Source organism: Bos grunniens, chromosome 6 (genome assembly GCF_055505025.1).
Source record: "Bos grunniens cultivar Pamir isolate PY7600 chromosome 6, Bosgru_T2T1.0, whole genome shotgun sequence".
Classification (NCBI taxonomy): Eukaryota; Metazoa; Chordata; class Mammalia; order Artiodactyla; family Bovidae; genus Bos; species Bos grunniens.
This window is the reverse complement of record NC_141170.1, coordinates 20,161,275-20,189,258: the sequence shown is the minus strand read 5'-3', so window position 1 is coordinate 20,189,258 and position 27,984 is coordinate 20,161,275. Positions and strand designations below refer to the sequence as shown.

The 27,984-nt window shown below is 43.9% G+C and overlaps 1 protein-coding gene across 2 annotated transcripts in view; it reads right to left on the bottom strand.

Annotated features, from left to right (window-relative positions):
* The window catches only part of SCD5 (stearoyl-CoA desaturase 5), a 175,896-nt gene that overhangs the window by 41,032 nt on the left and 106,880 nt on the right, over window positions 1-27,984 (bottom strand). For both annotated transcript variants that reach the window (XM_086405120.1, XM_086405121.1), the window contains exon 3: window positions 4,891-5,096. In XM_086405120.1, coding sequence (XP_086261246.1) covers window positions 4,891-5,096 — 206 coding nt within the window. The remainder of the gene's footprint in view (window positions 1-4,890; window positions 5,097-27,984) is intronic.

Below are 27,984 nucleotides of genomic sequence, written 5' to 3'. Positions count from 1 at the left end.
GGAAGGAGGTTCCAGGTGGCAAGCCTTTGTGCTCTGTGATCTTCTTGCCCTGCGAGGACAAACACAGCTCTTGAAGGCACAGGAGCCAGGCAGGGACCCGAACCGCCATGGTCTAAATGTGACACCACTGGCTTCTAGCCCTCTCATCTCCTAATGCCTGCCCTTTCAGCGTTCACAACTTAACAGAGCAAAACCTGAAGCTGTCCAGGTACCTGCTTGTAATCACCTTGGTAGAGTGACCTCTTAGAGGAAAAGTCTGGAACTAAAACTGAACTGTGCCACTTTCCTATTACCCTTAAGTGGAAGTCGCTCAGTCGTGTCTGACTCTTTGCGACCCCATGGACTATAGAGTCCATGGAATTGTCCAGGCAAGACTACCGGAGTGGGTAGCCTTTCCCTTCTCCAGGGGATCTTCCCAACCCAGGGATCGAACCCAGGTCTCCCACATTGCAGGCAGATTCTTTACCAGCTGAGTCACAAGGAAAGCCCTATTACCCTTAAGGCCACTATTTTCTCTCTTTTATTAGACTGTATAATGGAAAGCTGAGCAAGCTTGGCTGTCAGGCAAGCTTTTCTTTTGATGGGTTGTCATTAGGATGACCAAGCACAGTGGATCCATCAACTGTAATATTAGTGCTAGGGGACGTCCCTCGTGGTCCAGTGGTTAAGATGCCACATTTCCATTTCAGGAGGTATTGGTTCAATCCCTGGTTGGGGAACTAAGATTCCCACATGCCGCACACAGTGGCCAAAAAAATAAATAAAATGATCAGTGCTTGTGTTCTGATTGAAGGTGTCTGACTCTTTGGGACCACATGGACTGTAGCCCACCAGGCTCCTCTGTCCATGGGATTCTCCAGGCAAGAATAAGGAGTGGGTTGCCATTTCCTCCTCCAGGGAATCTTTCCAACCCAGGGACTGAATACGGGTCTCCTGCTCGACAGGTGGATTCTTTACTATTGTGCCACCTGGGCAACCTTCTGACTGAAGGAGGAGTCTCTAAATCCTGGGTCTCTCATTTACACAATTGCCTGTTTGAGAAAACTCTGGGTTTCTTTGCACAAACATTGCTCTCCGGGAGGTAGTGGAATCAGTGGCAAACCCCAGCCACTAAAAATGGAACAAGGACTGTTGTCCTCAGAGGACCACAGAGGGGATGGGAATTCCATCCAGGAGAGGGACTCTCTAAGGAGTGCTGCTGAAATGGCACAAGACTGGGCTCTGAGTGAGCATCTTCTTCTGTTTTTCAAGATGCCCCTCCCACTTGGCACAGAACAGCAAGGTCTGAGACCCGATGTGGCAGTGCCACCCGTGATGGGACCCACTGCTCCAGCTCCCGTCTCTATGAGCAAGGACTTGTTCCTTAAGGAATGTGCCTCCTCAATGGGGCCTGAATGACAGGATGGGTAAAGCTGGCTTCATGAATGTAGCTCTCTTCCTGTAGTTCAGTGATTCTTTTATTATTATTATTTATTTGAGAGGCTGCATCGGGTCTTAGGGCTTCCCTGGTGGTTCAGTGTTAAAGAGCCCGCTTGCATTGCAGGAGATGCGGGTTCAATCTCTGGGTCAGGAAGATGCCCTGGAGGAGGGCATGGCTACCCACTCCAGTACTCTTGCCTGGAGAATCCCATGGATAGAGGAGCCTGGCGGGCTTCAGTTCATGGGGTTGCAAAGAGTTGGACAAGACTGAGCGGCTGAACAACAAACTTCATATGTTGAAATCTAATCCTCAAGGTAATGAAGGGCTTCGGGAGGTGAGTAAGTCACAAAAGAGAAGCCCTCATGAAGAGAATTAGGGCTCTTATGAGGGAGACCCCAGAGAGCTCTCTTGCCCCTTCTGCCCTGTGAGAATACAAGAAGACAACTATCTAGGAACCAGGAAGCAGGCTCTCACCAGACACCAAATCTTCCAGTGCCTTGATCTTGGGCTTCCCAGCCTCCAAAACTGTGAGAAGTAAGTGTCTGTTGCGTAAGCCACCTGGTCATCAGTATTTTTGTTATAGTAGTGCAACAGACTGACAGTACTTCTATTCCCAACTTTCTATTTACATTTTGTTTATTTGTTTTCTCATAGGGAAAATGGAAGGCATGGGTTAACTGATTTGTAAAAAGCTCCCAAACTCAAGGGCTCGATAGATGTCTATGAAGTGACAGGCATAATAAATATTCTTGCCCCCATCCTTATCTAACTTTTCATCCTTCAGGTCGTGGCTTGGGAGTTAGTTCCTTCCAGCCTGCAGGGTGGGCTAGGAGACCCCTCTCTGTGTTCCCATGGTGCCTTACTCTACCCTATTATATATCAGTCTCCTCCCTGTAGAATATAATTATCTGTAAGTTAATTTGTGGGTTCCCTGCTAGTCTGCAAACTCTGGGGGAACTGAGACCAATCTTTAAGACTGTATCCTCGGCTCTGACTTCCAGCAGGAGCTCAATGATACATGAAATGATACTGTGAATGAATGATTTCTGATACTGCAATCCTTCGGTCACTGAACTGGTAATGATAGATGTTCTCAGACATCTATTCAGGGAACATGCTGAAACAGTCTTTGTTCTTCTGCCTGCCTTTAGAGATAGTCTTTGGACATATGTACCACGAGTATACACCTAATGAATCATATTACCACATTGTTTAAAAGGGAAAACTTGAAAAAAATTTTCTATTTTTATGCTCAGAGAAACCACACTATTATACTCGGCTTGCTTCTCATGAATAAAATAGAAGATCCTCTGCCTTCTCATCTGAGCTCTTCAAATTAATCTAAGGTCTGATTGTCCCAAAGCATTACTAATTGTATAGCAACATCATTTATATCACAAAATTGGAAACGACATACATATCCTGTCGCGGAGTGATGGTTAAATAAACTCTGACACTCAGTGAACCCATGCAGCCTTTGATAATGGTGCCTAACATAATCTGAAGTTAAAAGGCAAGACATAAAATTACATAAGCAGTATGACTTTCATCATGTAAAAATATGTCAAATGTATGCATAAATGTAGAAGATATTATAGAATCTAAACTGCGGTTGTGTTTACGTGTTAGAACGGTGGGTGATTTTCTTTCTACTTCTCCGAATTCTGCAGATTGTTCTATTTTACCCTCATGATAAAAAAATTAGAATCAAGAAGTCATTTAATTGCAAGCATCTTATTATTTTCTGCTATAAAACTTTTGGCTATCGATAACTTGTTGCATCCTCCTGAAAGAACTGTATGGAGGAGACAAAGAACAGCCTGTGATGAAGCCAACAGAAGCGAAGGTTCGCAGACTTCCCTGGTGGTCCTGTGATTAAGAATCCTCCTTCTAATGCTGGGGACAAAATGTCTGATCCCTGGTTGGGGAACTAAGGTCGTCCCACATGCTGGCAACTAATCTCAGGCATCACAATTCCTGAGCCCACCACAGCAAAGACCCAGTACACCTTAAAAAAAAGAAAGCAGGGGGTGGACTGGAGTAGCTCCTGCCTAGGGCGTGAGTCATCATGAATCTATACTATGTGCCAGGCATTTCCCATCCTTTTTGTTTTCATTATGTCCTCACAAAAGCTGTAAGAGACAGGTACTACTGTTACCCCCATCTTACAGCCAAAACTGAGCCCTGAGAGCAAACTCTTTTGCAAGGCTGTGGAGGTGCTCAAGTGCAGGCCTGTGCAATCTCTCTTCCACCCTCCCTTTTCTCACCACCATCTTCGATGTGAGAAGAGAGGCTAAGGATCAAAGGGGCACATTTCTAAGCCATACTTCCTCTCACGAAAGGAACTTTGCGTCAAAGGTACAGACTCCATTTCCATTATCAGGAGATTCTGTTTGAGAGAACGCTTCAAATGATTCCTGCCTGTCAGTGGAGATGGTATCCAGGGACCATTTGTCCACCATACCAACTCAAGGATCTCACTAGAATGCCGTCCTCAAATCATCTCTCTGTGCACATAAATCCATTGTTTTGGGGGCAAGGAATCTATTTATAAGTGCTCTCATCGTGGCCAACTCTGCTGATTTAAACCAACATGAGCTTCCCTGGTGGCTCAGATGGTAAAGAATCTGCCTACAGTGCCTGAGACCTGGGTTCGATCTCTGGGTCAGGTAGATCCCCTGGAGAGGGCAATGGCAACCCACTCCAGTATTCTGGAGAATCCCATGCACAGAGGAGCCTCGTGGGCTGCAGTCCACAGGGGCGCAGAGTCGGACATGACGGAGCAACTAACATGAACACATTGTTGCCAACTCTGCGGATCTCCAAGCCGGCTTCCTAGTGGAAATGTGAACCTTGGATGCTCCCCACTTGCCGCACAGTGACAGGCAGGCTATCACCGGCGGGTTGCTGAAAGGAGATTCACCCTGTAAACGCTGATGGGCTGAAACCGCTCAGCTGACACCATGCGTGCACACAAGCACTCTGAGGCTCTTTGTTACCCGGGCATGTTTTCTCTGCACAGAAACCTTCCGGTGTTACCATTTCCAGGAGTGGGGGAGGGGAGAATTCCCGGAGCACACAGCAGGGGACCTCGAGGGAGGCCAGTCCCGCTGGAGTCCAGTGTGTCACTAAAATAAAGCAAATCCTCTCTGCCCTCCTCGCCAGCCCAGGGAAACATGGACGAGCGAGTGAGGAAAACAACAGAAACATTCCATGAAATCAGTCACGCAGATGGGTCGGAAAGAAACGACAAGTGGGCTTACAGGAACTCCATTTCAAAATCAAGGTCAAATTCAAAACAAATGTGTGAACAGAGAAAAACATCATGATCAAAAGGGAATGAATCAACAGAGAGCGACCCTAAGAAGATCCAATCTGCAGGGGAACTGCCTGGGGATATTATTACACCCCACTGGGCTCTGACTCTGGGTCCTGTCCCTCAGGGACATCAATGGTGATTGCTCACTTACTTTCTCTGGAACCGGACCACAGGGTCAGCCAGCAAGTCGGTGACGTCAAGCTTCCTCCCCTTCTCAATGACGTCCCGATGCTTGCGGACAAACAGCCAGCCGATGTGGGAGAAGAAGAAGCCCCGGCGGGCATTGTGTGGGTCAGCGTCCGTCTCCGAGTACTTGTGATGGACTCGGTGGTCCCTCGACCACTCGAAGATGTCATTCTGCAGGGAGAAGGCAGACCTGAGTGAAGGGATCAAGCACCCCGGTGTTTCCTGAAAGTTCCCCAATTTCCCCCACCCCCTGCCTACTCCCACCCCCACTTCCATCCTCACCACTGGCAGACTTGCTCCCATCCTCAGCTCACAGTCTCTCAACCTCAAGTTCAATCCCCGGGGGTTGGTTTGGGGTGGTTTTCACCCAAACAGAAACACATCCTCACTTAGTAGGCATCTTAGCTCATCCTTGCATGTGTGCTAAGTCACTTCAGTCATGTTTAACTCTGTGAGACCTTATGGACTGCAGCCCGCCAGGCTCCTCTGTGCGTGGGATTCTCCAGGCAAGAATACTGGAGTGGGTTGCCATGCCCTCCTCCAGGGGATCTTCTCCACCCAGGGACTGAACCCAGGTTTCCTGCATTGCAGGCAGATTCTTTATTGACTGAGCCACGAGGGAATTAGGATGTGCCCACTGTAGGAGGTTCCGGCTTGTTGAGTGAACCAGTAAGGAAGCCAGAAGAAAGTTCTGGTGGGGACTACTGAAGCCCACTGGGAGATCATTCATGTCCAGAAAAGAGACATTCATCCTCAAGGAAAGGGGCAACCCTGAGTATAGAAGGGGATTAGTTCTTGGCCTGACTCTCTCTGTCCTTCGTCCTTCTCTTCAATGGGCTTCCTGCCCAACACACCAGAGAAGAGGAAGTCAGTAAGTAAAAACCCAAAGAGCTGCTTGACCAAATCTCTGCAAAATGCCAAGGCACAAATAATATTGTCTGAGGACTGCTCTAACAGTGTGTCACAGACAGGAAGGAGGGGACTTGGCTCTTTGAGGAATCTGGTCTGCTTGGCAGCATCCCATGTGGAGAGGCAGGCGGCACTCACTGGAATCCCAAGAGAGACTCTGGTGCCCAGAGAAGCAGACACGTCAGAGTCCAGCAGATTCTGCCAAACCCACAGATGGGGCGGGGCTCAGGCACACATGGGGGATCAGCTGTTGACCTCATGATGGGAGACAGTGTCAGGGTCCGGAGGTTGTAGGTGAGCTATCTGAGGAAGTATTTCAGCTGAAACTGTTAATGAAACAGCTATAGCCATGGGCCAGAGAGATCTATAAATTTTTTCAGCTTATACTCTGTTTTGCTTTTATTTGATAATGCTTTCAAAACTTTGAGAATGGCAAATTAAGTCAGGAAGTAGCATTTTTGATAGGAAAATTGCAGCTGACCCTCGAACAACATGGGTTTGAATTGCACAGGTCCACTTATACACAGATATCTTTCAATAGGAAATGCTATAGTACTTCATGGTTTGAGGTTGGTTGACTCTGAGGATGTAAAGGAACCACAGATAGGAAAAGGCAACGAAAAATTATAGGTGGCTTAACATCTGAGTTGTTCAGGGGTCAACTATAATCTGAAAATAAAAATAAATGTATATCGTGTATAAGCCTTTTAAAAAGAGGTAATAATGTTTTATACTGTATTATTCAGTACTGAGTCATGCTTTCATTAGGAATCTGTCATTGCACAGACATTGGTTTCTTCCTAATGATGAGAAGAGAGAGAACTGCTTTATTCTCAAAGTTTTAACAGTTCTTTTAATCAGAAAAGGATTTATGGAGTTTTGTATGTGTGTGTGTCTCTGGCTTACCCAGTGCTGGTGGAAGGTGATTCAATCTTGTTTAACTTATAACTTTAAAAATTTGCTTAACACTTTGGTAATGGGACAAAGAGGGAAAGTAGAAAGACCTTAAGAAGGATATGCTCAGCTTTGAATACAAATAGGAAAAAAAGGTGCTTAGAAGTCTGTGTAAGGTGAAAATTATAGCTTGGCTTACTGTGATAAGAAAGAGGTCTTTAAATTTTACCAGTGTGTTGAAACACAGTGGTTGGAAAGAGTGAAAGCATTCATTACTTATAATCACAGAATCGAGTCAGGAAGGAATTGCAAATGTCAAGATCACTGCAGCCTGGGGAATAATTTATTACTTTTTCATCCAATGTATTGCTTTTATTGCAAACCCATCTGAACATAGGAAGAAGGGGGAACACTCTGTCCCCAGTTCACAGATGGCAAAATTAAGGCTTAGAAGATATGTATTCAAGTTCATCTAGTAAGTTTAATCACGGAACAAAGATGGAGCTCTTACCGTTCTTAGTTCACATTCATTTCAACAAGATATTTCCCTTATCCTTCAAGTTCAGGGGAGAGGGAATCTTTGAAAGAGAAGTCTCATTTTTCTTGTTAAAAGGTTATGTTGACTCTTGAATTTATTAAAATGCAATTTTATAAAAACTAAGTGGAGAGCTCTAAAGGGCTAGAAACATTATTCTTATAAAATTAAGCATGATATAACAACAACAAAAGAGTGAAAATGAGGACAAGTTGCAGCAGAGATGTTTCTTTAATTTCTCTCACCTTGGAGACCTTCCCTACAGAAGCTACTCTGAGTGAAGCAATGGAATGAAGCAAGGATTTTGGCCACATTCCAAATAATTGAGCATACAATCGAGCCCAAATACTTTATGATGTACTTTGAAAAATCTTTTATTTATTTTTTACTCTAAAATTGAGTCCAATGAAAAAGTGACTCAAAGAACAAGACATAAGCCAACAATAGGACAGAAAGGAAGCAAGAGTCACACGCTAATCCCTAGGGTTTTTTTCTTCCTACTTCTCTGCATTTTGTTTCCACACTTCAGGTTGGGTGTGGAAGCCAATATGGGAACAGCATTCATGTTTGATGAAAAGGTGTGTGCACCAAGGGTGTGTCTGGTACAATTAATAAGTAAGGAAGTGAAAGCGGAGGGCTGATAAGAGATGGCAGCCTTCCGTCAATGAACTGTCCGTCAAGCCTGCATATTCCGTCTGCCCATTCTCTATGTGCACATTTCAGCAGAAACATGATGTTGACTCCAGCAGCAATTTCTGAAGTCGAAATACATACACTTTCTCACCAATCAATTAAAAATGATGCAACTTAGAGCTTGTACTCCTGGTCGGTTCTGGTAGATTACAGTCTTAGTACCCCATTACCTTCAAAAGTGGGCATTCACCACGTGTTTACTGATCATTCCTGACAGAGGAAAAGATTGAAGGCAGGAGGAGAGGGATGACAGAGGATGAGATGGTTGGATGGCATCACCGACTCGACGGACATGAGTTTTGAGCAAGCTCCGGGAGTTGGTTATGGACAGGAAAGCCTGGCATGCTGCAGTCCATGGGGTCGCCAAGAGTCGGATATGACTGAGCGACTGACCTGAACCCGACAGAGGATTGGTGGTGGTGAAGGGGGCTACATTAGTTCTAAGAGCGCTGGCTGTAACTGAGGCACAGGTGGGCGTAGGGCGGGAGGAGCGGGAGAGGAAGAGAGCCTATCAGGAGTGCATCCCTCGGTGGCGGGTTTATTATCTGAGGGTCTGTACGGGGTCCTACTCTGTGCTGTCCACGACACATACAGTGCAAGCCACACGTGTGACTTGCATTTCCCTAGTAACTGCACTAAAACAGTGAAATTAGACCAGTGAAATCAATTTTACTCATATATCTTTACTAAACAGACTACATCCAAAATGTCATTCAATATATTATTAGCATAAAATCATTAACGAAATATTTCCCAGGACTTTTTTCTGGACCAGTTCTTCGAAACTGGGTATTTTACACTTCCAGCATACCTCAGTTTGGACCATCCACATTTCTAGTGTTACACACTTCAGCTGCCACGTGTGGCTGGTGCTGACCATATTGGACAGGGCAGGTTTAACCCATGACTTGGGCTCTTTTCTATATGTGTTATACTTTTAAAGATTTTTAAAAAGTCAAAGTTGCTTATGGATGACAGTGAGAAACTGGCATAAATCAAATGAAAGGCAAATGCACTGCACATATCAGACGTACTAAAATGGTGCGATTTGTTTTCTGGAGTTTATCTCAGGGAAATAATCACGGCTGTGTGCAAATGCTTAATCACAAAGATGTTCACTGAACTTGGAAAAACCCTGATTTTCCACATAACAGGATTTTACTTACTACCTTGTGATACATTCATTAATTGAATACTATTTGTGTGTGTGTCCATAGAAATTTTCTGGAGAGAAACATGAAGTACACAGTCTTAGGGTTACAGGAAGGAAGGAAGACTGGAAGGTAGGAGAAATACTTTCTATTCTATACTCAGAAATTTTTAACAAGAGCATCTGTTGGTTTTGTATTTCAAACTAGCAAAAAGGGACTTCCCTGGTGGTCCAGTGGTTAAAACTTCACCTTCTAATGCAGGGGGTGTGGGTTTGATCCCTGGCAGGTGAACTAAGAATCCCCATGCCTCAGGGCCAAAAATAAAAACCCAAACATAAAATAGAAGCAATATTGTAACAAATTCAATAAAGACTTTAAAAATGGTCCACACCAAAAAAATCTTTTTAAAAAACTGACCAAAAAAAAAGGATACTGCAGTATTGACATGGAGAGGTGAGCTGGAAAGTAGTTAAGTGAAAGACAAAGTACGTGATAGAGTGATGAATGCATTGATTGGGCTTCCCTGGTGGCTCACAGGTAAAGAATCCACCTACCAGTGCAGGAGATGCAGGAGACACGGGTTTGGCCCCCAGGTCAGGAAGATCCCCTGCAGGAGGAAATGGTGCCCCACTCCAGTGTTCTTGCCTAGAGAATCCCATGGACAGAGGAGCCGGGTGGGCTGCAGTCCACAGGGTCGCAAAGAGTCAGACACGAAAGAGCATGAATGCAGGAATGAATGGATTCTTGATAAAAATATGTATTTAAGCGTAGAAAAACGTTAAAGTATATGTCAATCTATTTATAGCTGTTCTCCCTAGAAAGTGGGGCAGTGGATGACTTTTAACTTTTTTCTTTGTTTGTTGTATTTTCTACATTTTTAAAATAATCAAGTTTTTCTTCTGTAATATGAGGGTAACAAAGTATTTTTAAGTTTCTATATGCCTGAATCAAAACAATCAGCTTCTGCCACCAGCCCCATGTTAGGAAAAAATGATGAGGCAGTAATACTCATCTAGCAAGACAGTCAGTGATGCATCTTTATACCACGCTTCTTTGATCTCTATTCTTATGAGCACTGATCAACCTGTCCCAACTCAAGCACAGGGACAGTGCCCTCGCTGAAACCCACCCTGGGTCCTGTACCTTTATCACGTCACTCCATCATAGATAATGTCCCTAACCGGGTCCCTGCTGAGACTGTAGAAATGGAAATTGATCCTGTGATCAATTATGTGATATTAGTCCATAAGCTCAGCCTTTGCATGTTCTCTGGGACTTGAATAATCAATCTCAAAAGCTCCACTGAAGCAGATTAGGAAGAACCTGCTGAATCAGAACTACTTTTCTCCCAATCTCCTTTTATATTGAAAATAAATTCTTGAGTCTAATCCTCTAAATGGCAGTAGGGGAACCTGTCTTTTAAGGCCCACCTCATTTGCTCTGGGTAATAAGATGAAGGCCAAGTGTGAACAGCACTGGGCTTGGCCCAGTCAACAGATCTAAGACCAGAATCATTTTTTTTAACTTTTCATTTTGTATGGGAGTACAGTCGCTGAACAGTGCGATAGTTTCAGGTGGACAGCAAAGGGACTTAGCCATACATATACACGTATCCATTCTCCCCCAAACTCCACCACCCCCGCCATCCAGGTGGCCACATAACATTGAGCAGAGTTCCCTGCTGAGACTGGCATCACTGGCTGCACAGGAACTGCAGATGCTTGCTTCTGACTAGACACCCGTGTGGCTGTTCCGTCCCCTAATTTAATTGTGCGACTGCTTACAATTCCAAAAGGGAACGTCTACCAGGTGGTCTCAAAACACACCCCCAGGTAATTCCAACTTGTATTTGTAATACACCTTCATTTCCAGTCAGCAGTGAAAAAGAAACCAGGGCCAACATGTCAGCTTTGAACTGGCAAGTTTTAGATTAGAGTGTGTGTGTGTGTGAGTCTTTTGTGAGTAATGGCATCCTGTCTGAGAAAGGAGTCATTTTATCAAGGGGGTCAAACAGGGAAAGACGCTGTGGCCGCCACTCTTCAGGGACCCGAAGGCTCATTCGAAACAGACTTTATCTCTGTCTCCAAGTCTGAATCTCATCTCCCCCAGTTCAGATGACAACACTGCGCTATTCAAACAGTGAAGGACGTTCGGTGCTTTCCCCACAGTTGATACCGGGTCAGTATTGATTTCCCTCCAGATAACACTGACAATCTGTAAGAAGGGCCCAGAAAGTCCCCAAGAAGGCCTGGCATCAGCCTTCACCACCTGGCAAATGGCAGCTTTGACAGAACAAGTCCCCACCTGCCGTCTGGCCCTCACGTAAGCCTGGGGAAGTTTCAGAAGCCGGTGAACGTTGAAAAACCAGTTTTAGCATTTAAAAAGTGTTTGCTGACAAAGCGTAAAGACTGCAGGGGTGAGTCATGTTTTCTTTTATTCCTCCAGTACTTAAATTCTTACACAAAGAATATATTTGTGTAAGACATATTTTTAAGACACATTTTTAAGATGGCTTGGGCGGTCCTCTTGGTAGACTTCTCTGGTAGCTCAATGGTAAAGAACTCGCCTGCCATCAAGGTGACATAAGAGACGTGGGTTCCATCCCTGGGTTGGGAAGATCCCCTGGAGGAGGGCATGGAAACCCACTCCAGGATTCTTGGCTAGAGAATCCCATGGACAGAGAAGCCTGGTGGACTGCAGTCCATGCGGTCGCAAAGAGTCAGACTTAGCACCAGCACCTTGGTACACTCGTTTGCCTTCTGTGAATCTTTCCAGTTTGGGTTTTGGATGATTTTGGTCTGTGAGGTGACCACTGTTCAGTCTCCTAACCTAGATCTCTCTCACTCAATGAGTCAAAACTTCAGGGAAGAAAGGACCTGGAAAACAATGACAGTCCAGTCACCACAGATATACCTCACTCCCAGATCTTGGTTTTTAAATACATTCCCCAATGAAAAGGAATCAGAACTCTTCGGTGTAATGGCTGGTGCCAGGACAAAGGCAGGAAAAGCACAAGAGGAACTTGGTATATTTTGTTACAGGAGAAATTAAGGAATTGCTCCAAAATACGATGGGGACCTGTCAAAAGGACCCAGGAGCCCATCTGCAGTGCTCCCATTGAACACACTGGGGTACTCTGATGAATAATGTGGGTGCGTTAAGATGAATACTAACAGGAATGGATTAATAAAATAAGAACCCATGAACCCACAATAAATAATTAAGAAGTAAAATGTCAACCAACAAATGTAGAAAAAATAATGGAGCTAGAAAAATCACCATTTTGCAGGTGCCTTGGCAATAACTGATTCAGGCAAGACTCACCAAGGTGTGCTAAAATTACTAAAATCAAAAGGTTGATTAAAATAAAAAACATATTACATCGGCTCATAGGATCTCAGCATAAATTACTCATTAATTACCAATGGAAACATAGTAATCTTACCTTGGAGAAACAGGGTGGACACTACCTTAGCTAAGCGATTTATGTTCATACCATGAATAATATGACAAAGTGATATCATGGGCCTCTTGTCTGATGCTAGGACACAAGATCATTAATGTAGCATTCCTGCCCCAAGTGCCCAATCTGAGTGAAGTTATGAGGAAACTTGAGCAAACCAAAAATGAGGAGTATTCTGCAAAATAATTGGCCTGCATACTTCAAAAATGTCTACCTTCAAAGACCAAGGAACTATTCCAAATAAAAGGGACTAAAGGGACAGGTCAACTCACTGTTATGCAGGATCTTGAGCTGGTTCCTGGGCTAGGACCCTGGATACAGTACTGTATCAACATTAAATTCCCTGGCGTTGGTACAAGCATTGTGTCACTGTGAAATGTCTTTCCCATTAGGAAATGCACACTGAAGTGTTTAGGGATGAAGAGGCATGAAGTTGATAGCTTACTTGCAAAGGATTCATGAAAAAATAACACAAAAGAATGCATACTCTACACACAAAGAAAGAATAATAAAGCAAATGAAGCAACATATTAACAATGAGTGAATCTGGGTGACAGGTACACAGGAGTCCTTCATAATGTTTTTGCAACTTTTTTGTCAGTTTGAAATTATTTCAAAATAAAAAGTTAAACCTAAAAAGAAAAAATGTCAAGGGCATCTTTCTTAAAAACCTCAGTTTCCCCCGTTGACTCCATTCGTACTCCACCACCCTTGTTCCCACTTCCATCAGTTTACCTGGGCTCCTGGAAGGGCCCCCTGCCTCTAGTCCTTTCCCTTCCACAATACATCTGATAAACTGTGATCACACTTCACATACTCATTCTCCCCAAATATCTATCATTCTCTTGCTTCTGATCTGACAACTTCACCATATCACTTTTCTCATCAAGCCTAAACACTTCTTCTTAGCAATCAAATAGCTTCAACTGGCCTGATTATTATCTTTCCCACTTTCCCACTTGCTTTAGTTTGATAAATATTTACTGAATGTTGGTATGTGCTAGAAGATAAAGAAGGAACAAGACAATCAAGGCTGTGTCATCAAGGAGTTTACATTTTATGGAGGCATAAACATAAATCAAATCATTTCAGATTGGAATTAGTCCCATGAAGCAGATAAGTATGGGGAGATAAAAGGATGACATTGAGACAGGCAAAGGCTTTCTAATCAGATAATCTTGTTGTTGTTGTTCAGTCACCCAGTGGTGTCCGACTCTTTGCGACCCCATGGACTGCAGCTTGCCAGGCCTCCCTGTCCCTCACCATCTCCCAAAGTTTGCCCAAGTTCATGTCCATTGTACTGGACATATATTCTTAGGCTGGGGGAGATAGGGCAGGACTGAAACAGGGAAGAAGGAATTGTCTCAGGGAGAGGAAAGGAGTTGGCACAGTCCAGGAGTTAAGAGAAGACCAGCATGTCTGGTGGGTGGGGTGCAAGAGTGGTGTAAGATGAGATCTGAGAAGTATTGTGATACAATAAAGATATACCTGTCCCCAGTGGTTCCTGGCAGAGAGCTTCAAAATCTGTTGGAATTTCCTAAATGATAGAAGTGACTTTACTGCATTAATTAGATGACTCAGTACAGACCACTGGATAGCTTCAGGATTGGGGCTGGTCACCAGAAAGATCAAACATATGATTAGAGTGCTGGCACTTTGGGAGGAGAAGGGGACTGGAGATCGAGCTTGGTAACATGGCCAAGGATTTAATCAACCCAGCCTTTGTAATGAAACTCCAGTAAAAGCTCTGGATGCTGAGGTTCAGAGGAACTCCCTGGCTGGTAAACCCACAGATAGGCAGGCAAAGTGAGGCCCCTGACTTCATGGGGAGAGGCGAGGAAGCTCCGCATGAGGAATCCTCCCAGACCTCCCACTGTGTGTCTATTCCATTTGGTTGGTTCTGATTTGTACCCTTTATGATAAAACTGTAAGAGTAAGTATAGCGCTTTCTCTAGTTCTGTGAGTTGTTCTAGCAAATTATTAAACCTGAGGGAATTGTGGGAACTCCTGAATCTGTAGGTATGAGGGGCCTGGAGACTCCTGCTTGTGGCTGGCATATGAAGTAGGGGTGCCCATACGGAGGGGCTTTCCCTTGCGTTGTTTTTTGAATAAGTTACTAAGTCATGTCTGACCCTTTGTGACCCCACGGACTGCAGCACATCAGGCTTCCCTGTCCTTCACTATCTCCCAGAGTTTGCTCAAACTCACGTCCATTGAGTCAGTGATGCCATCCAACCATCTCATCCTCTGCCCCCGCTTCTCCTCCTGCCCTCGATCTTTCCCAGCATCAAGGTCTTTTCCAATGAGTCAGCTCTTTGCATCAGATGGCCAAAGTATTGGGGCTTCAGTTTTAGCATCAGTCCCTCCAATGAATACTCAGGATTGATTTTTTTAGGATTGACTGGTTTGATCCCCTTGCTGTTCAAGGGACTCTCAAGAGTCTTCTCCAGCACTACAATTCAAAAGCATCAACTCTTTGGTGCTCAGCCTTCTTTAAGGTCCAGCTCTCACCATACACGACTACTGGAAAAACCATAGCTTCGACTAGACGGACCTTTGCCAGCAAAGTGGTGTCTTTCCTTGTGTATCTGAAGCCAATGTGAGTGGTTAATTAGAATCATATTGAAGTGCACCCACATGGCGTGGAAAAAGCACTGGTATGTAATAGCCTGACCGTACCAGGCTATCTATGTCATGATAACAAGGTTGGATTTCACTTCAAAGGGACCGCTCAGTCACTCAAATATTTTCTTTTCTTGTTAGAGAGTGGTTTCATTTTCAGTAAGTTCTGTGTGGCTGTGGTATGGAGAAGGGCAACTGCTGGAGGAGGAAGACACGTGTGTGGGGTTTTTGCAGTAGTCCAGGCTGAGACTAGAGAGTGGCAAAAATGAGAAGCATGCAGATACAACTGTGCAGCAGAACCTAAAGAGATGGGCTAAAATATTGGGTGAGGGATGATTGGGGAGCTAGAGAAATCATGGAAGACATCCAGATTTCTGACGGGCAAAACTAGGAGAGAAGTGGTTTCGGGGAGAAGATGGAGTAACAACTTTGATTCAAGGCACACTGGTTTTAAGATGCCTCAGACACATCTGGTGAGAGATGCCATACAGTCCGGTGAGAGATGCCGTACATCTGCAACGCACCACGCCAGTTTTTTCTCCAATCAGACCGATGTTCTACTACTCAGGGACTCGACGCAGTATGTCACAATCATTTCTCTCTCTCAGTGCTATGCTGTGCTAGGTCACTTCTGTCATGTCAGACTCTGTGACACTTTGGTCAGCAGCCTGCCAGGCTCCTGAGTCCGTGGAAGTTTTCCAGGCAAAAATACTAGAGTGGGTTGCCATGCCCTTCTCCAGGGGATCTTCCCAAAGTGAGTGAAGTGAAAGTCTCTCAGTTGTGCCTGACTCTTTTCAATCCCATGGACAAGCCCATGGAATTCTCCAGGCCAGAATACTGGACTGGGTACCTTTCCCTTCTCCAGGGGATCTTCCCAACCCAGAGATTGAACCCAGGTCTCCCACATTGCAGGCAGATTCTTTACCAGCTGAGCCACAAGAGAAGCCCAACCCAGGGATCAAATCTACCTCTCTTATATCTCCCTTTGAAAGTTAGGTTCTTTACCACTAGCACCACCTGAGAAGTCCTTCTCTCTGCTGCTGCTGCTGCTGCTGCTGCTAGGTTGCTTCAATTGTGTCTGACCCTGTGTGACCCCACAGACGGCAGCCCACCAGGCTCTCCCGTCCCTGGGATTCTCCAGGCAAGAACACTGGAGTGGGTTGCCATTTCCTTCTCCAATGCATGAAAGTGAAAAGTGAAAGTGAAGTCACTCAGTCGTGTCCGACTCTTCGCAACCCCATGGACTACAGCCCACCAGGCTCCTCTGTCCACGGGATTTTCCAGGCAAGAGTACTGGAGTGGGGTGCCATTGTTGCTCAAATGTTTCCCTATCTTCCCCTTCTTCCTTGCCAATGCAAATCCTTTTCACCTTTTGAGTTTTCAGCTCAAAAATTTCCTTCTGCATTAGGCTTTATCCTAATACCCTAACCCATACTTCTATTTTTGCAGCCCTAAGAGTCAGTTTGAAGCTTTCAAGCAATTTAATGCCACATCATCTGGATAGAGTCCTTCTTCATTATACATGAATCTAGCCTGCTCTAGCAGATAATAAGTTTCTCATGACAAGGGCCATTTCATTTTCATAGCCTGTGTTCTTCACCAGCGCATAATGGTTTATGCACCTTTAAATTCAAAGAGAATTAACTAGCAGATTTACATAAAAAGCTCTAAAGAATAAATAGGAGAAGATAAAGGGTAATCAAATGTGTTTGCCTTGCAAAAGAGTTTTTAAAAGGTGAAAAATTTCCTCCGGCATATGAAACTATAAGTTTTACTGTTAATTAAAATTCTTGATTCAATGACTTCTGTAGCTATTGTACCTCTGGAGCTTAATAAAGCATATAAAACAGCATCCTTGAAACATTCCTGTGACAAGAGCTCTGGTTGGCACTGGAAGGAACTAGAACAGTATGATTGAAAAGCCTGAACTTTAATAAACAAGAACCAGAGATGAAAAACAGCTCAGAGTCTGTGGGGATCGGGTGGGGGATGCAGCTAAAGGAAGGCTCCAAAGTAGCTGTTAGCTCTAGCTTTATTTAGCATCTTCATTAATGACTAGGAACAAGCCGTACACATTTAATAACATTTTTGGTTGGTGCCAAATTAGGGGGTGCTGCAGACATCATTGACGGACAGAGAAATAACACAGATGGATCTAAAGAGGTTAGAAATAGGAAGAGAAATTATCACAATGAGATTTGATTTAGGCAAAATGCAAATGAAGGCAGCTGGGAGAGAAATCATCCAAAATGCAAAATAATCAGTGGGTTGGGAAACCTAGAAAGCAGCAACAGAAGAGCGTCTGGCAGGAGAGCAGTGGAGTGAAGACTGAGCGGTGACAACCTGCTGGCTCCACCCCAACGCTTGGTGGCAGGTACAGAGAGAAAAGGCTCGTAAGGGACTTGCACCATGACACAGTCTCCTTCAACGCCCACCAGCATTTTTTGGAGAAAATGTGGAAAAAATAAACAAAAATAAGCATGATATTTGGCCCTTCATTTTTCAGTTGTTGGAGGACATGGCAACCTACCCCAGTGTTCTTGCCTGGAGAATCCCCATGGACAGAGGAGCCTGACAGACGACCATCCACAGGGTTGCAAAGAGTCGGACACAACTGAGCGACTCAGCACTTTTCAGTTGTTAGAAAAGGGATAGGACTTAGTTTTTAATGTCCCTCAGCTTCAAACTTTTGTGGTTTCAGAAAAGACTGGCAGCGGGGGAGTGGAGGTGGGGAGAGAGGTGAAGAGAGGGTAGGGACAGAATACTCTTAAGATGCCTTGTCTCTGCACTTTTAAACATCTTAGGTGTGAAAAGAAGGGAGAAAGAAACATTTAGCTTGAAAATATGTTTCAAGACAGATTCCAAATGGACAGAACTGCATGTGAAATTCATCTTAAAATAGAGGTATTCATTTTAATATTCATCTTAAAATATCTTTCAATAGAGGTGTGGAGCCAAATTCACATGTATCAGTAAAAATCTGGTGGCTATTTGTTTGCAAAAATACCCTCAACTTTACCAAGTGTTTCTTTCAATAAAAACTCTCTGTATGCCTTGAAAGTCTGTCATTATTTGCTTACAAAATTTAATCACCTTGAAATGCTTAAGAATACATCTGTGGTACAAAGAGGGTAAGATTTTATAAAAAGCCTCTGCTATATTTGGGAAGAGTAACACGAGAGACCAGACTAGTCTTATTGGTTGGCATGTCCATCTACAGTTACTCTCTCTTCTCAGGCCACCTCAGTCGATCACCTTTTCCTTCCCTTGAGACAGTTTCCCTCACGTCACCTGTTTCCACTGACCTAGATCCATAACAAAGAAGGAGGTGAAGCATCTTAGGCAGGTAGAGTCATCTTAATCTCTACCTTAAATGGTACATTTTTCTTGGCAGGAAATATGTAGTTTATCCTACCAGAAGGAAGGACAATGCTGGGCCCTATGCAGTAGCCCTGGGAGAATTTCTTCTCTTTCCTGCCTCCCACCTCCTCCCCGTCATCTCTCGGAGTGTCTCTCAATCCTGATGGAGTCACAAAGCAGCATGTATATAACAATGCTTTGATGAATCCATATGTCACCAGAGACAATTGCCATTTCCTCCTCTAGGGGATCTTCCTGACCCAGGGATTGAACCCGCGTGTCCTGCTATTCCTGTATTGGCAGCCACCTGGGAAGCCCTATTTCTACTTGATACCAGAGGTGACCAGGAGGGCAAGATGCCCTTCAAGAAGGAGACGGTGTGAGGCAGGCATGCAAGTCATCTTCCAAAACCATATCAGGAAGTCTTCTCTGGGCACTGGGGTCAGGACCACTTCTGTGCTGGCTGTTGACACAGTGGGAGGAAACCAACCACATCCACCCATCTCAACAGAAGGAGAACATGTTTCTGCCATGTGGAAGAAAGGCTGTACATCTGAAACTAGGGTAGCTGTTAGGGAAGGTGGTAGAACCTGACAGAGGAGCTCTGCACTGAGAGTCAGGACCCAAGAACCAGGTAAGCTTCAGGATTCTTAAGCCTGTGGCATGTTCTAGGGTTTTCTTCTCCTTCTAACCAACGGTCACTCCATGCTGCTGCTAACACCCCAAGCTGTCCTCAAGGGCACTGCCTCACATGCAGTCTCCCTCCTTGAATGCACACCCCAGACAGACCCAGCCTTAGGGGGTGGGTCCCCGATCCTGAATCTGGTACAACATCTTTGGGGTCTCATGACGGTGGTCTGAGGTCTGAGGCTCATATGTGCCATCGAAATGCATGAGGCATGTCACTCCACTGCCTAAAATCTTGCAGTGCCTTCCTGGGGCTTTATTTTTATTTTTTGGCTACATCACATGGCAGGTAGCATCTAAGTTCCCCGACCAGGGATTGAACCCATGCCCCCTGCCTTGGAAGCACAGAGTCTCAGCTACTGGACCAACAGGGGAGTGCCCCCAGGGCTTTTAGAAGAATATCCAAACTCCCTGCCACTCCTGGCAGAGCCCTGCACCGGTGTGGCCCAGCCCTCCTCTCTGGCCTCTCTTATGACCACTTTCTCCCTCACTCACGTGGCCTAGTCACACGGGCCATCTTGCTCCTCCTTGAACCTGCCATACTTGTTCCCACTTCTGACTCCTCCTTCTATCTGGAATGCTCTTCGCCTACCTGTTCCTTCCCTCACGCCTCAGTTCTCAGGCCACGCCCTAAGTGACAATTTCTCTAACCATTCTCTCTAAAGGAATCGCCCTCCCTGGCATTTTTTATCATACACTGTGTTTCAATTCTTCAGCTCTTCTCTCTTTCTAAATAAACTTGTCTATTCATTACTTGTTGGGCTTTCCTTGTGGCTCAGCTGGTAAAGAATCCACCTGAAATGTGGGAGACCTGGGTTCGATCCCTGGGTTGGAAATATCCCCTGGAGAAGGGAAAGGCACTCCAGTATTCTGGCCTAGAGAATTCCATCTCTTTCTGAATAAGCTTATTTATTCACTTCTTGTTCATTTGCTTTCTCTCCCACTGGAATATACATGTTCATGAGAACAGAGACCTTGGCCTTTTCTTCTCCAGTGCTGGAAATGACGTTTGGCACATGTATCTGCCAAATGAAAGATAAACAGACACTTGAATGCTGGGAGAGGCATGAGGGCATTGCAATGAGAGGGTGACCTCTAGAGTTAAGGTGTCTGCATGTGCATTCCCCTTCTGTTACTTAAATCTGTATGTCCTTGGAAAGATTCAATGTTTTCATCTGTCAAACGAGGAAAAGAACAGTATCTTTGTACGGGTATTGTCAGATGACTAAAATACTAAATGAAGTGCTGGTATGTAGTCAGTGCTCAGTAACTGTTGTTCTTTTGTTGTTATATAATTGCCAAAGTTCATGGCCCATGACTCTGAGATTCACTTGACTGTATTTATGAATCACACTGCAACTTCCACTTTCTGGTCTGACATGTAAAGAGCTTGGAAGTATTTACTCTCGTCTTTTGGAAGAAGAAAGAAAAAAGCCCAGTAAACTGAAAATCAACAAGTCTTCTTAGATCTATCAGAGAATTGAGGTCACAGGGCAAATTGCTGCACCAAAAGCTAGAGAGACAGACAGACAGAATCACAGCCTAGATGGACAGACAGAATCACAGACCAGCAGGAGCAGAGGCCAGGAGGCAAAGCCTGCAGCTGGCAGTAGCGTGGCAGCAATACTCTAAGCTGTAATTGATGAATTGCTGGAGGTTTAGTGTGGGCGAGCGTGAGAGTGAAAAACTCTTAGGGGTCCAGTCCAGGCGCCCCCACACTTTCATGAATCTTCCCTCCAGGAGGCCTGCCAGGTTCTCGCGATGATCAACCAAGAAAAATCCCCTTGCTCTTCCAGCAGGAGGAGAAAAGTAAACATTTTGAAATACAAGACAGAGCTCTCTGTTCGCCTTAGCAAGGTCTGTTCTTAAGAGAAATTATTTCAGCAGAGCTTAATCAATGGGGATTTTACCAAAGCCTGACTAATATGGGGGCGGGGGAGGGAAATACTCAGCTCCAGGTCAATGGAAGACTGAGACCTAATCATGGGATGGAGGAGGCGCCCCTTCAAAGGATTTTGTACAACAGGGGATTCAACTGAAAGAACTGAAAGCCTTAACTCCTGTTTAAGAAGTCTCTAGGAAAAGCCAGCCACTCAGGGACAAAAAGAAGGTCACTGGATACTACACTACAGATACTGCACACAGTAACACAGCCTAATTCCTAGCCAGATAAACAAAAAAATCTCACACTAAAACCCTATTTCCTCAGTTCCTGTTACCCAGTACATCATGTCCACCTCTCAACAAAAAATTATGGAATATGTCAAAAAAGCAAAAAATACCATCTTAAAAGAAAAAGCAAGCATCAGAACCAGACTCAGATATGAGAGAGACGTTGGAGTTATCAGACTGGCTATTTAAAATAATTACAATTGATGTGCTAAGGACTTGAATAGAAAAAGTAAACAACATGCAAGAACATATGGATGTTATAAGCAGAGAGATGGGAAGTCTAAGAAAGAATGAGAAGAAACAGACGGAAGTCCGAAACACTGTAACAGATGAAGAATGCCTTTGATTGGCTCATCACTAGACTGGACATGGCTAAGGAAAGAATCACTGAACTTTAAGACATATTGATGGCAGTCTCCCCAAACTGAAATGTGAAAAGATTGCAACAGAGTATCTGGGAACTGTGGGACAATTATAAATGGTGTAAGTTGTGTGTAATGGGAATACCAAAAGGAGAAGGAAGGAAAAAAAGGAGGGAAGGCGGGAAAGAGCAAAAGAGGGTAGGCAGGAGAGAAGAAGGAACAAACAGTAGAAATATGTGAAGAAATAATGACTGAAAGAGATGTTTCTAAAATTAAAGACAGACACCCAACCACTGATCTAGGAAGTTCAGAGAGCAAGCACTAAGCAGGATAAATAGCAAAAAATCTATTGTTGAGCGTATCATATTCACCTGGAAAAAAATCAAAGACAAAACGAAAATCTTGAAAGCAACCAAAGAGTGAGGGGAAAAAAAAAAACCTTACCTGTAGAGAAGTGAGGATAAGAATTACACCAGGTATACGGGGTTTTCTCTTAAGAAACACATCAGCAAGAAGAAAGTGGAGTAAACTATCATAAATGTTGAAAGAAAAATCCACAGACTTGAATTCTGTACTCATGTAAAATATCATGTATGAAACGAGACGCCAGTCCAGGTTCGATGCACGATACTGGATGCTTGGGGCTAGGGCGCTGGGACGACCCAGAGGGATGGTATGGGGAGGGAGGAGGGAGGAGGGTTCAGGATGGGGAACACATGTATACCTGTGGCGGATTCATTTTGATATTTGGCAAAACTAATACAATTATGTAAAGTTTAAAAATAAAATAAAAAAAAAAAGTGAAGGGGAAATAAAGACTTTCTTAGACAAACAAAAATTGAAGAAATTTGTCACCGGTAGATCTGCCTGGCAAGAAATGACAGAAATGCTTTACAGAGAAGGAAAATGGCACAGGTTGGAAACTCAGATCTACACAAAGAAAGAATATTAGAGAATGAATAAATGAAGGTAAAATAAAACCTTCAACTTTTATTATTCCTAATTGATCTAATAGACAACAATTGACTTGCAATAATAATAGCAAAAATAAAATTGGTGATTATAGCTTATGGATGTATGAAATGAATGACAGTGATGTCATAAGGGACAAGGAGGAGTAAGTGGGAATATTAGCACAGTACCATGAAATAGTACAGTGTTATCTGAAAGTGGACTCAGATTACCTTTAAGTGTATTTTGCAAACTCTAGAGCAATGACTAAAAGAATTTGAAAAGAAGTATAATTGACATGTCAAGAGAGGAAAGAAAATACAATCTTGTAAAATGTTCAAATAAAATCAGGGAAGACAGAAAAATGACTGGAAAACAAAAGAAAGACACAAAGAACAGGGGCAATGAATAGCAAGCAGAAATACAGCAGATATTAACTCACACATATTAATAATCACTTTGAGTGTGAATGGTCTACATACACCAATCAAAAGACAGGGACTGTTGGGGTGGGTAAAAGAACAAGATCCAACTAAAAGTTGTTTACACGTCACACTGTTGAGCATCACAAAAGAACATCCGTGTGTAAGCCAAGGGTCAGGAGACTTGAGTTTCAGTCTGGTCTATCCACTAACTAGTTTGTGACCTTCAACAAGTCCCTGATATTCTTTAAGTTCAGTTCAGCTGCTCAGTCATGTCCGACTCTTTGCGACCCCATGGACTGCAGCAGGCCAGGCTTCCTGTCCATCACCAACTCCCAGAGCTTACTCAAACTCAGGTCCATTGACTTGGTGATGCCATCCAACCACCTCATCCTCTGTCATCGCCTTCTCCTCCTGCCTTCAATCTTTTCCAGCATCAGGGTCTTTTCCAAAGAGTCAGTTCTTCAAATCAGGTGGCCAAAGTATTGGAGCTTCAGCTTCAGCATCAGTCCTTCCAATGAATATTCAGGACTGATTTCCTTTAGGATTGACTGGTTTGATCTCCTTGCTGTCCAAGGCACTCTTCAGCATCACAGTTCAAAAGCATCAATTCTTTGGCACCCAGCTTTCTTTATGGTCCAGCTCTCACATCCAAACATGACTACTGGAAAAACCACAGCTTTAACTATAGCTTTTTTTTTTCCCCTACACAAAATGATGGAGAAGAAGGATGTGCGCTCATCTTCTCCTTTGAGAACTCCAAAATTGCAACTCACTGCTGAACAACCATCAACAGGAGAAAGTTGGATCCCACCAAAAAAAGAGACCCCACATCCAAGGGCAAAGGATAAGCCCCAACAAGACAGTGAAAGTGAAAGTCGCTCAGTCGTGTCTAACTCTTTGCGACCCCATGGACTTAGTCCAGGGAATTCTCCAGGCCAGAATAGTGGAGTGGGTACCTTTTCCCTTCTCCAGGGGATCTTCCCAACCCAGGGATAAAACCCAGGTCTCCCGCATTGCAGGCGGATTCTTTATTAGCTGAGCCACAAGGGAAGCCCAATAATACTGGACTGGGTAGCCCATCCCTTCTCCAGTGGATCTTCCCATCCCAGGAATCGAACCAGGGTCTCCTGCATTGCAGGCAGATTCTTTACCAACTGAGATATGGGGGAAGCGCATCAACAAGACAGTATGCAGGGCAAAATTGGGTTTAGAATCAAACCCCACACCCACTGCCTCTCTTTATCTTTCCGTAAAATAGGAGGACCTAGGCCAAATCCCTGTAGTTCCCTTACAGATTGAAATCCAGTGCCTCTCTACTAGGGTCTGATGAGTAAATGTGGACAGTAAGGGAGGGGACTAAAGCACCTACAGGTGCTTTTGGTTGGATTGAGGTCACAACAGACCCAGCTGCAGCCAGCAAGGGTGTGTGTGCATGAACACGACAGTCCAAATCCAAAGTTGTAGGTACTCTGTGAAAACCAAACTCTTGGAGACCACTGGATGGCAGGAATTCCTCACCCAGGTTCATAGTTGACTAGAGAAAATTATAAGACGTTCACAAGCAAACTTTTGAGTGACTTATATCCTACTGGTAAGGAAGGAGAGTCCCTTGGACTGCAAGGAGATCAAACCAGTGGGAAATGACTGAGCAACTGAACTGAAGGAAGGAGAACAAGCCAGAGAGGAATTCATGGGGTCTTTGCTGAATGCAAGGGTATGGACGGAACAGAGGATTATTACAGCTCCTTATCTGGCATTCCTTGCCCATCATCATCTTTTAAGACTCAGCTTTCCCACTACTGCCCTCTCCCCCATACCCAGATCCTCTGAAGCAGAAAGAGAAAAAGAAATTTTGAACGTTTCAGTCATATTTTTAAGATTGTTCTTAATGATCAAGATCTTGTTAGCAGCCTCTAGCAAAAGCCCTGTTTATCCTCAAACAGAGATAACCATGGCATGACTTGTCTATTTTGGCCAAAGGCATGACTATTCTTATGGAAAAAAGCAGAAGAGAACCTTTGAAATGATCTTTTAAAGTGCAAGGGGACATCAAAGGGAAACTGAATCAATGATGCTGCATTAAGTTAAAGTTGTAGGTCAATGCCCTAGACTGGCAGATCACAGTATACTTTTTTACTTTCCCAGGTGGTTCTCTTCCTAAGGTTAAGTGGCCTGAATCAACTGCATTCTTTCCTCTGACTCAGGCATTATATGGACCCTGGCCCTTTGCTGATCTTATGGAAGACACCGCTCATCTAGGTTGAAGTGCCATTGTTAAAAAACTGCAGACGCCAAAAACACCTACATTTCCCACTGGGAAACAGCTCATCAGCTGGAAGCCTACATAAAGGCAAGATTTGTAACTATGTTTGCAAATCACTGTAGCCAGTGTGACTAGTTCAGTGCCTGTCACATAGTGGGTGCCCAGTAAGTAGGTGCTGAATTAATGAAGAAATCCACTACAGATGCGGGCCTGGAAGAAGCATGCTTAGTTCAAATTTGATGATTTCTAAAAATACTTTGTTGCTGTTCAGTTGCTAAGTCGTGTCTGACTCTGCAACCCCGTGGACTGCAGCATGCCAGGATCCCCTGTCTTTCACTGTCTCCTGGAGTTTGCCCAAATTCATGTCCATTGAGTTGGTGATGCCATCCAACCATCTCATCCTCTGTCACCCCCTTCTCCTCCTGCCCTCAATCTTTCCCAGCATCAGAGTCAGCTCTTTGCATCAGGTGGCCAAAGTACTGGAGTTTTAGCTTCAGCATCAGTCTTTCCAATGAATATTCAGGACTGATTTCCTTTAGGATTTACTGACTTGACCACCATGTGTCCAAGGGACTCTCAAGAGTCTTCTGCAGCACCACAGTTCAAAAACATCAACTCTTCAGTGCTCAGCCTGCTTTATGGTCCAACTCTCATACCTGTACATGACTACTGGAAAAACCATAGCTTTGACTATATGGACCTTTGTCAGCAAAATGATGTCTCTGCTTTTTAACATGCTGTCTAGGTTTGTCATAGCTTTCCTTTTAAGGAGCAAGCATCTTTTAATTTCATGGCTGCAGCCACAATCTTCAGCGATTTTGGAGCCCAAGAAAATAAAATCTGTCCTTGCTTCCACTTTTCCCCTTCTATTTGCCATGAAGTGATGGGACTGGATGCCCTGATCTTAGTTTTTTGAATGTTGAGTTTTAAGCCAGCTTTTTCACTCTCCTCTTTTACCCTCATCTATTATTTAATTTAACAGTCACTGAGTATTTTCTGTGTGATAGGTACTAAAATACAGAAATGAGTAAGATGGTTGCCAATTCACAAAAAGAAGACGGGAACAATATTCACTGAGTGCTACTATAAGCTTGGCACTTATTATTCATTATTTCATCCTCCCAATAACTGTGTGAGGTAAATATCATTACACCCCTGACTCACCTTTTGCAGATGAAGGAACAGAGGCAGGAACCAAAGCCTACATCCAGCAAATGGCAAAGCCAAGAATTTTTTCAATGACCTGGATACTTCCTTTGACAATATATTTTCTCTTCAAAGTAAATTTAAAATCACAGTATGATGTTCTCTATGTGATGTTTTGTTAAGGAAACTTAAGTTTTAAAAAACTGAGTTACAAACAAGTTTTCCAAGTTTTATTTAGAAAAATAGGTTTAGGCTCTCAACTTCAAGTCATTTATGTTGGAAAACATTCCAGTAATAGGGGAGCTTTATGGCAATCCACTCCAGCACTCTTGCCTGGAAAATCCCATGGATGGAGGAGCCTGATAGTCTACAGTCCATGGGGTTGCAAAGAGTCGGACACGACTGAGCAATTTCACTTGACTTCATAACTACATGAAGGCTTCATGGAGTTGAAGGCTAAAAATAATAAATTGCTTGAACAAAATAAATGAAAATTACTGAGTTAAGTCCTGAATAGCATCTAAGACCTAAATCAGTGAGTTTCTAAATTATAATTATCGTAACTCATTGTTAGGGTAAACAAAGCACAATACTGAACTAAGATGGCTGAATTCAAACTGAAGGGCGGTATAGTTCCCACTGCCAACAGTGAACAAAAAGAACGTGAAACTGAGAAGCTGCCAGCTGCTCCTTTGTGCAAACAGCTTCCTCCCGGGACCCTGGTGCTTCTTCCCAACTGCACTTGAATTGTTCGGTAGATATTCATAATATGAACTGTGATCCCTAAGTGATGTATTGTGCTAGGTCCTTTTTGCTTTATGAATGCACAAACAGGAGGGAAGCCTGAACTGGGAAATGAATTCTTAAGACACAAGAGCAACTTAGAGAAATATTCAAGGTCAGGCTGTCTTGTAGGGATGGGATGCCCATTGTACAGGTGAGCCACCCAACCTGCACATCTGAGGGTCAGAAAGAGACTTCTGGGTCACCTGTCTCCCTGGGCCCTAAAGTAGTTTTGGGAATCCCCATTTCTTTCCAATAGGTTGAAAATACACAGGGCCTGGAATCATTTGTCCTCATAACATGGGCAGAAATTCTGAAAGCAAGTTATTCTCACCCACCCTGTTTGGATCAGATGAGGAACTGGGAAAACAGAGATTCATGATCAATCCAAAATTCCAGCAGCTCAGAAAGTGCCCGCGGTGGTGGGAAATGGTCTAGGATAGACAAATTCTTCAAGTATATGCCCAATCCTGGTGCAGTCATGACCTCTCCTACATTTGTGTCATGATTTCATAACGCCTCTGAAATTCAAGTCATACTCTTATATTTACAGATGAAGAAACTGGAGATGAATGAATCAAAGCTAGCAACCATGAGAGTTAGTCGCTCAGTCGTGTCTGACTCTTTTGCAGACATAGACTAT